The sequence below is a fragment of the Ctenopharyngodon idella genome, chromosome 23 (genome assembly GCF_019924925.1).
Source record: "Ctenopharyngodon idella isolate HZGC_01 chromosome 23, HZGC01, whole genome shotgun sequence".
NCBI lineage: Eukaryota > Metazoa > Chordata > Actinopteri > Cypriniformes > Xenocyprididae > Ctenopharyngodon > Ctenopharyngodon idella.
In genome coordinates this window covers 16,038,085-16,047,695 of record NC_067242.1, presented here as the reverse complement: position 1 = coordinate 16,047,695, position 9,611 = coordinate 16,038,085, and the positions used below count along the sequence as shown (strand labels likewise).

General features: G+C 38.1%; 3 protein-coding genes across 3 annotated transcripts; 2 read left to right on the top strand and 1 right to left on the bottom strand.

The window, feature by feature from the left end:
• The first annotated feature begins 336 nt into the window (after positions 1 to 336).
• Positions 337 to 2,185, top strand: si:ch211-140b10.6 (protein POLR1D-like). The gene is made up of 3 exons (XM_051882241.1): positions 337 to 538; positions 892 to 966; positions 1,052 to 2,185. The coding sequence occupies exons 1-3, from the start codon at positions 516 to 518 to the stop codon at positions 1,407 to 1,409; spliced, it is 456 nt and encodes a 151-aa protein (XP_051738201.1). The 5' UTR covers positions 337 to 515; the 3' UTR covers positions 1,410 to 2,185.
• Positions 2,186 to 3,439: 1,254 nt separating this feature from the next.
• pdx1 (pancreatic and duodenal homeobox 1) lies at positions 3,440 to 7,632 on the top strand. The gene is made up of 2 exons (XM_051882237.1): positions 3,440 to 5,341; positions 6,967 to 7,632. Exons 1-2 carry the CDS (start codon positions 4,912 to 4,914, stop codon positions 7,323 to 7,325), a joined length of 789 nt encoding a protein of 262 aa, XP_051738197.1. The 5' UTR covers positions 3,440 to 4,911; the 3' UTR covers positions 7,326 to 7,632.
• On the bottom strand, positions 7,622 to 9,125 carry urad (ureidoimidazoline (2-oxo-4-hydroxy-4-carboxy-5-) decarboxylase). The gene is made up of 2 exons (XM_051882238.1): positions 8,916 to 9,125; positions 7,622 to 8,799 (listed from the first exon to the last, which is right to left on the bottom strand). The coding sequence occupies exons 1-2, from the start codon at positions 9,094 to 9,096 to the stop codon at positions 8,450 to 8,452; spliced, it is 531 nt and encodes a 176-aa protein (XP_051738198.1). The 5' UTR covers positions 9,097 to 9,125; the 3' UTR covers positions 7,622 to 8,449.
• Positions 9,126 to 9,611: the final 486 nt, after the last annotated feature.

Genomic DNA, 9,611 nt, shown 5'->3' with positions numbered 1-9,611 from the left:
CGAATTGTTCGAAAGAACCGATACGCGGAAATGAGTCGTTTTCACTGCTGTCGGTTCAGGTAGAGGCGGGCGTTCACGGAACCGCATACTAGCACACTACTCTTACTATTCCTGTCATCAAAGATATGGTAAAATACTAAGAGTAGTATGTTAGTATGTGGTTGCTAACTCAGCAAGCAGGCTGTCAATCGAATAGCAGGTGTGGCCATTTAAGTGCCTGATTGAAATGCGATCGTAGAGCATAACGTCAGCTAAGCGTCGCAAATAAGTTTTTAAATGTTGTACTTATTAATTCCAAGTACAGAAAGAGTTCATATTTTTAGTTTGAATTTTTACCGTGATGCTCATGTCTGCAACTGACGTTAGGTTATATTTTTACATGTGTTACTTCGATTAGGACTAGATAGTCAAAAGGGGTCCTAATTTGGGTCCTCAAGTAAACAACAACGGCAGCTAGCAAGCAGAGCCGAAACGAGTTATAATTGAATTGAATGCCGTTTAAGTTGAAATAAATCATGGATGATAGTGAACTAGAGAGGTATGACAACCTAAAGGTATTTTGTTGTTGTTGCTTACAACCAATTCAGAGTGTTAGTTTACGATGTTATGCTAAATGTGTAACCCGACTGTGCGCAACACTATAACGGTCAATGAAGAGCTATAGGTAATAATGTATAGCCAGGTATCATACTGCATGTGCAATCATCTGTAATATTTTATAGTGGAGGAATGAGTGCCACTGCCTTAAAGAAGTAGCCAACTGTTAATACACATAAGAATATAGAACTATTGAATCTTGTCTTTGCTGCAGTCAGATTGACAGTGAAACAGTAAATTCTTCGGGTCCTTGGATCACACTATAAATCCTTTTAATATTCCTTCCTCCCACAGGAAAGCAGTGGAGGAGCTCCTTAAAGAAGCTAATAGAGCAAAAGTCCGTGCCCAGACAATGGGTCCTGCTGGGTGGTAAGTGTGGATATAACCATGTGAGAAAGCATTCTTAATCATAAAGAAATAAATTTGTAATTCCCTTATGTATCCTGTATTCTAGGATGAAATGTCCGCTGGGAAGTACAAACAAGCGCTTTCTGCTGAACACTCTTCGTTCCTCTGCTCTGACGCGTACTTCTGAGAGAGGAAGGGATGAACATAGGTACAACAGAGCTTGTGAAAAACATCGTAACACAGACTGTGAAAAGTGCAATTACAAAAAAGTCAATTCACACAGAAGACACCACTCTGATTCTCATTCTCACACTTCAAAACACCACTCTTCGACACGCAATCATTCATCATCCCGAAGCCACTCCCCCAGCCTCTCCCGGAAGTCAGATAGGACTCGATCTCGCTCACCCGTGCGGGACAGTTCTCCAGATGTCAAAAAATACACTGACAGAAAGAAAAAATGATCCACTCTTTGGAGAGTTTGTTTTAGGAGTGCATGTTTGCTGAACAATAATATTAAAATTGCATTTTAAAAACCACAAAAAAAAAAAAAAACAGATTTTTATTATTGAGAAAGGTTGTGAATATTTTTTTAAAGTCCGGTTTTCAGAACGATTTTAATAACTTATTGTGCTTTACAAATGTCTCTTAAGGTGTTTATTTGTTTTTGTTTATATATATACATTACCGTTTAAAAATTTGGGATCGGTAACATGTTTTTAAAAGAAGTCTCTTAAACTCACCGAGGCTTTATTTATTTGATTTAAAAAAAAAAAAAAAAAAAAAATCCGGTAATATTGTGAAATATTATTACAGTTTAAAATCACTGTTTTCTATTTGAATATATTTTAAAATGTAATTTATTCCTGTGATGCAAAGCTGAATTTTCAGCATCTTCACTCCAGTCTTCAGTGTCACATGATCCTTCAGAAATCATTGTGATTTGCTCAACATTGATACAATGATACAACATTGATAATAATAATAATAATAAATGTTTTGAGCAGCAAATCAGCTTAGGATGATTTCTGAAGGATCATGTGACACTGAAGTAACGATGCTGAAAATTGTATAGGCTATATATACACACGTAATAGCCTATGCAGCAATAAACACGATTCTCGTAGCTTCAGTCTTCCGTCATATATCAGCAATATATTCTAGTTTGTCATTGATGGTCTTTGGTAGAGAATATCTGTTTAAAATTAACGTTTGTGCAATAAACACGAGTGTTCGTGGGCGATGTTTCTGTCATTTATCCTTTCACGCGTGTCGCCAGAATACATTACCTATTTATTGCGTCTGGCTTTTTTTCCCTCAAAGGCGACTTTATTTTGAGTTTAAATGTCATTATCATTCCTTTACCGCGGTTTGACATGTTTTCAAGCTTTACTGTCGCCACCAAGCAAGCATATTTTATCGCCGTTCGTCCTCTGCCATGAATCTGAAAAGTAAAAATGCTTAGTTCCACCTTACTCGCGCCTCACCATGAAAAAAATCATGCATGTAATCAAAAACTACAGTACACGTGTAGCCAAAACTGTGTTATCCTTTACTGTTTTATGAGACAAGCATCTAGTGGGTGTAGGCCATGGGTTATCAACATCTTTACGTGTCGTTTTACATAACGCAATTGTACCATTATGATTTATCTACGCTGAACTCCTATCGTTTATAGCTACACATTACTCCTACTCAAACATACAAGTGGTTCCAGAACGCTTTTGCGTGTCTCCTAACTGGTTTATTGCGTTTTATCTAAAGTTTCAAAACGCATTTTAATTGCTAGCCGATTTTATGTACCAGTGCCTTAAGTTGTGTATTTCCTCTATGGCATGGCAAAGCTACATTAAATATCACTTTGCACCATTATTCCTCTCATAACCTTCCATGGATATACTTCCAAAATGCGTCGTCTCACTCACGCTTCATAAAACCTTTTGTGCTCTTTCAACATTGTGAAAATAGTCGCGGATAACGGTTTCCTTCCCTTTTCAAACGAGGTCATATAAACACCATTAAGCGTCGTTACAAGGCTTGATTTGCGAGGAATGGATTTACCTGAACTTTATGATATCGCATGAGAGCCCCATTAAGATAGCAGAGAAAGTGCCATTATTGTCATTTGAAGAGGTCTGTGCAAACACTGTCATACAGACTCGAATTTTGCTTGAACATAAAACAAATGTTGTTTCAATATTCTTTTAAAAAAATATAAAAGAACGTATGGGTGATACTTCCGTTACTTTTTGGTATTTGAAATCTTGATATTGAAGTGTAACTTCAAATTTCATCCATTTTAAAGTGGATGAAAGTTTATTTTGATGTAATGTGCTCCACTTTTGTGAAAAAATAACCAAAAATGTCATTTGTTTTAAATCATTTTTGCAAACGAATTGAAAAATATGTTCTGAGGGAATTCTGTGGGGTGGGGAAATCAGATTTTAACATTTTTATACTTTTATAAGTTAAAAAGTCTGTGTGGGGGCAAGTCCAAAATAGAGAAATTTTTGGCAAATTTAATTTCATCAGCTCTTAAAAATGAAGAGAAAACGCTTAAATCTATTTGAATCTATTCTTTGAAAGACTGATTGTTTTTGGACGTTTTTTCCAGCATAGGACTTGGGGAAATTTCCCTAACTGAAGAATCGCCTTTTTATGCTGCGTTTCTCCCTGGGTCTGACCTCTTCAAACAGCGGACTGCCCGGTGCGCACACGTTACGCACACATGTCTAACTAATTGAGTTCCGTTTCACTCGACATGTTAATTCGTTTACACCGAACAGCTCGTTTTTATTTAACCACGAGGACTTTAGTTTAATGGAGCGTGGACTGGTGTGCTTAATGGCAGGTAAGCTTGGTTGAAGACAACAGTTGGGATGTATGTGTAATGATTGTCCTTGTCACCAGTGTTCATATTTTACGTGACAAAGACTAAATGGGGCCTCTTAATGTGTACATTTAGAAGCCACAATTGCACTTTTTACTTTTTAAAAAGATTTGCATAGGTAATTTTGGGGCGCGGTCTGCTAAAGTTGGACACGCCTAACACAAATTCTAATTGACACCACAAGCTAGCTAAACGTCAATTATTAGTTAAAATACTTTTTAAAATACAAGGAGTTTTGTGCTATATGTGTGATAGCCTAATAATAATTTATCTCTAATAAAGCGCTATCACCGGAAATTCCCACCCGATCGCAATAGAAGGCTTGGAAGCGGCGTATCGCCTCCTCACGCGAACTGGAAATCACTCGCATCTACAGACAGGTGAAAATACACATTCGGAGTAACTTTTAATATGTCATAATTACATTTGAAACCTTGTTTAAACTTTAACCTAGATACATATGGGGGAAAAAAGGATTATATAGTTTTTAGAGCCTCCAACCGGTGCAGCTCAAATCGCACGCTGCTAGTTACCGACTTTGTTGTAACATTCTGTCCCCCCTTTTTTGATAATTTTGCCTTTGATAAGTGAGAATCGAATCTGTCTCTCCTTGGAAGTTATTATAGAGCCTTCAACAATATAAAAGTAACTGTTTTGCGTCTTCGCACAACATTTTCTTTGTTTTTATTGTAGCCTACACTTTTTACCGGTTCGTTATTCAATGAAAAGTGGCAGCCTTTTTCGCGGAGAGCAGAGATACGGATCCTCCGATTCACCTGTCTTTGCAGTAGTATTTAACAGGTGAGCACATATAGTCGCAGGCAAACAGAGAGTGTTTGCCAAGGGCATTGATTTGAGCATGGTCAGTTCTGTTCAATTATTGTCAAACCGCGGGGCAGTCGAAAGGAAACACGAACAGAATCTACTGCCAGTTGACAGCTTTGTGTAAACAGTGAAACCAATGGTGCAGCAGGGTCACATGGTCACGGTGGCACACCTATGAGGCCCTAGAACGGCGCCAGACACTCAGACTGCAGGTAGAGCAGAGGTCCTGATCAGGGGCAGGGCGCTGGCTCATGTGCTCGTGTACAGCACGGTTTCCCCGGTCTGTGGCAATCATGAATCGGGAAGAGCACTATTACCCACCTAACCATCTGTACAAGGACTCTTGCGCCTTCCAGAGACACCCCAGCGAAGACTACTGCCAAAACCCTCCACCGTGTCTCTATATGAGTAGACAGACTCAGTCCGTCTACGCCTCGCCGTCCTTGGGCGCACAGGACCAGCCAAATCTTACCGACATTACCTCTTATAACATGTCGACCCGGGATGATCTAGCAGGGCCTCATCTTCACCTTCCTCAGACTCCACAGACATCTCTACAGACGCTCGGGGGTTACGGAGACTCTCTTGACCTGTGCGGGGATCGGAACAGATATCATCTCCCATTCCCCTGGATGAAGTCAACTAAATCTCACACGCACGCCTGGAAAGGACAGTGGACAGGTAACTCGCAATTTGGCCATTAATCTTTACAGGTTCACCATATAACTTTTATTAAAATGAAAGCATTCAGGCCCTGATGTCAAATTCATGCTCAAGATCTCCAAACTCTCAAGCGCTAAAAAGTAGCCTATTCTTGTGTTACAAGATCTCCATTTGGAAGTAGATAGTAATATTTCTAATTGTCTCATATAAATAAAACATTTTTCGTAGCATCCGTGGTTTCTCAGAAGAAGAGAAGGATATACAAAAGCACTTTGCTGGTTTAGGAAACGCGGCCCTGCAGTTTTATTGTAAAAAAAAAAAAAATCGTTACAGCAGCTATAATTCATCTATATTTTGGGGTCTTATGTGTGGTCATTTACCTCAGTTCAGGCCACACAGTTCCAAAATCGCCCATAAGAAGAATGCAGTAAGTTAGTTTTTGTTTCATTACATCACTCTAGAATAGTCTATTCTATGGGCCTACATATACTTAATAACATTGGCTGATATACTACATGCATTGATGAATTTCAGCCTATATTTAGCCTTTAACTATTCATACAAGATAATTTCGAGAACAATATATTGTTATATTTATTGTAAGATTTTAAATAAATATAAAATGAAATGATAAAAAAATAAATAAAAGTGAAACACATAATGACAACAATGATTCACTATCTGCATCGAATTTCACCTACACTGTAAAAAATTATTTTCATGATTTATCACATTTTGTCTTTTGTTAAATCAACTTAGATAATTAATGTGGTCCAGATAACATAATATTTTGAGTTTCTGTTGATTAAACCATTGTATTAACTCAAATTTTTAATTTCAATGAACTTGTTAATTTCAATGGCAACCAGGTAACTTACTTTTTTTCTTTTTTTTTTTTTAAGTGTATATACAATATTATTAAAAATTATTATGTATAATTAATATTATAATTATTTTGGGATTAAAAATTATGACCTGAGGAACACAGATGTTAGGCTACTTGACACTTGCAAGGTCTCCAAAAGACATTTATATGGACTAATGCAGAATTTGATCTTGATTTCTTTTGCTTTAAATAAATGCAATTTTAAAGACTCATTTTAATTCCTCAATTAGTATTTGATTAAAAAAAAAACGAAAAAGGTGATTATTGCTGTAAATCATCAGACAAAACTGCCAGTTCTGTAGTCTAATACAAATTTTTTTAGTGTTGAATACGTGTCAGATTTCGCCAGATAAATTATTATTTCAGAAAATGTTGATCCAGGAGAATAATATTTCACGGGAACTTTATCACAACCTTCACTCAAGACAGTATCATAGGCCTACGCCATTTCTTTTGTCACACGTATTAAATTAAAAAGAAAGTAGCCTATAGGCTACTTCAAATATTTGAGTTAAATACATAACATTGTCACATGGTTTTAAGAATTTATGGTTAATGGTTAAATCAAGAATTTGTCCTATAAAATAAACAGGCCTATACAAACTTAATTGGTTCTGACCCTTTAACTTAAAGGCAAACTTTTATCAGACGATCAGATATAATTAAACTGTAACCTCAGAGGCAGATGTGATAGCAAGAAATAGGCTATGTCTGACTTTACTAAAAATTTCACTCATGTAGGCTAATTCTGTTTTAGGCCCTTACATGGTAGAGGCCGAGGAGAACAAGCGCACGCGGACAGCTTACACCAGAGCTCAGCTGCTCGAGCTCGAGAAAGAGTTCCTCTTCAACAAGTACATTTCTCGCCCACGCCGCGTGGAGCTCGCGCTCACCCTCAGCCTCACCGAGAGACACATCAAGATCTGGTTCCAAAACCGACGCATGAAGTGGAAAAAGGAGGAGGACAAGAGGAGAGCCAGAGGAGTGGACCCCGAACAGGATTCCTCCATCACGTCCGGGGATTTGAAGGATGAGTCGTGTGTCGCCCCGGGAACTGTAGCGGGACCCCCCTCACCCCTGCACACACATGTACCTCCAGTTCCACAAGACTCGTAAAACACACACTGTCCAAAAGAGACATCCGAGACTGTATCATCAATGCAATCTATCAGCCTGTCAGTGCCATCGATGAGTGGAACTGTAAGTGTGCAACCAGTACCGTATTGTGACATTCCACTCTCACAGTGACAATGACAACATTTGGTCAAATCCTGTATATTGGCAGTAGGGGGCGATCAGTTGCGTGAGAGACAAAGCTTCTGTAGAGTCAATTTCGTGTTTTCTGTGTAGGCTAATCGAAATTCAGCACGCCATTGAAACACCAAATGTTCATTATCAAATATATTCTTGGGCATTGTTAAAATTTGAATGTATTCATTTTTTATAGATAGACAAAAAATAGCTTCTTAATTTAAATACAAATGGGTAAATACCTCTGTCATTACAACATTCTTCCAACAAAATTCATAATATTTATACAGGTGAGCTAGGCCTAGCCTATAAACCAATTAAACGCATATGGGCAGGGTGGCGTCATATCACTTGTTATAATTTGTTGCAAACAAAAATAATAAATCAAAACAACCCATATAGGACTAAAAGACTATAGGCTACTCCCGATTAGGCATAATTAATTTTTTCGCTCCCATAACCCAAAGTTTTTAGGATCACTATGGGGAGTAGTCTACATCGACAAAAACATGTGCTGCCGTTTTTATCACTTAATTTTATTATTACATAGCACCATTATATCACAAAATTGCAGGCTAAATATTATCTTATTGATTTAGGGGCCCTTAAAGGGATAGTTCACCTAAAAATGAAAACAGATCTCGCCCCTGCAGTATTTTTTCCCTAATATGGTAGTCAATGGGGGGCGAGATCTGTTTAGTGATCTTCCAAATATCTTCCTTTGTGTTCAGCAGAACAAATAAATTTATACAGGTTTGGAACAACTTGAGGGTGAGTAAATGATGACAAAATTTTTATTTTTTTGGGTGAACTATCCCTTTAATGGCTTATAAACGGCATGAGATATGGATCAATTTATTTGTCAGCATAGGCTAGCCTACTTGCTTTTTGTGTTTTCTTATTTTACACAAATTAACATACAAATTAAAATGATATACAATCAAGTACCTAGAGAGAGGCAGTAAACACTTTTGTAAAGTTAACTTGAGTCACAGTTTGGTTTGAATGTCAGATAGGACAATATTGTTTAACCTGAGGCTACAGATTTTTTTAACCTCTTCGATCGCGCGCTCCCGCTCCTCTGCGCGGTCATTCTTCAGGCGTTCAGTCAGTTGGCGCACAATATCCGCTTTGTTGTTGAGGCGGGCGCAGATGACAAAAGGGAAGCCAAAGCGTTCCTTGTACTTCGAGTTTAGACGGTACATGTGCTGAATCTCTGCAGAATCCAGTGTGGTCATACCGGCTTGACTCTGCTCTTCTTGAGACTCCCGTGTTAGTGTCCCGCTCTGGAGATCTCGGCCCGCCAAATCAGGATGACACCGCAAAATGCCCTCTTTACCTGAACACATTCAATGTAGTTTTTGTATATAAACCAGTAAATAAATTATTGTTTAAAACGTCAGGAAAACGTGACACATTTTGTTAAGTTAATAAAGCAGAAAACAGTTAGCTTACCTGAGTCTGGTAGACTGTGAATGAATCCCATTATGTGAGCCTCGATGTCTGCTAGATCTTTGAAAGGCCGGTGGGACCATATTGCAGCAGAAATGATGGGGCATTTCTCAACCACATTACCGAATAGATTCACAAATTCCTCGTATGTGAGAGCATTTACAACACTTATGTCCATGGCCATGTCCTCTACAAACTGTTCTGGAAATGGCAAAAGCCAATACTGGACGAGGTCAATGTCCGTTGGGGCAAGTAGGCAACTCTTCCCATTTAAAAATCAGTAATTGTCTCAGTGTGGCTCACTGAGGAGGATTTGTCAAATATAGGCTACAGGTAGCCTACACACCCTCATTACACAATACAGGTATGATTATTGAGGTTTATAGGCCTATAGCCTATTTAAAATATTTTTCACTTGAGTCCTCCACAGTAATGACTCTCGCTGTAGCATGTCTGCTAACATGACATCAGTAAACATGTTTTCCTGGACCTGGTGGTTTGGTATGGATAAAATCCACTGATCAACGTTTTTTTCTTGATATCTCTGTTGATATGTTTTTTTTTTTTTTTTTTTGTATTTACCACCCTTACTTTGCCCCGCTGATGTTCAAAAATATGGCGGATGAGCGGAAAAAGTCACGTGACTGAAACAGATTAATAGCCTGTAGAAAATAAAGTAAAACAGCTTCACTAAACACG

Bases quoted from the DNA above. Each gene is read 5' to 3' on its own strand.
- si:ch211-140b10.6 (XM_051882241.1), top strand. From the start codon at position 516: ATGGATGATAGTGAACTAGAGAG. The intron at 539-891 runs GTATGACAACCT...TTCCTCCCACAG, and splicing joins GATGATAGTGAACTAGAGAG to GAAAGCAGTGGAGGAGCTCC. The intron at 967-1,051 runs GTAAGTGTGGAT...CCTGTATTCTAG, and splicing joins ACAATGGGTCCTGCTGGGTG to GATGAAATGTCCGCTGGGAA.
- pdx1 (XM_051882237.1), top strand. From the start codon at position 4,912: ATGTGCTCGTGTACAGCACGGTTTCCCCGGTCTGTGGCAATCATGAAT. The intron at 5,342-6,966 runs GTAACTCGCAAT...ATTCTGTTTTAG, and splicing joins CTGGAAAGGACAGTGGACAG to GCCCTTACATGGTAGAGGCC.
- urad (XM_051882238.1), bottom strand. From the start codon at position 9,096: ATGGCCATGGACATAAGTGTTGTAAATGCTCTCACATACGAGGAATTT. The intron at 8,800-8,915 runs GTAAGCTAACTG...GAATGTGTTCAG, and splicing joins TCACAGTCTACCAGACTCAG to GTAAAGAGGGCATTTTGCGG.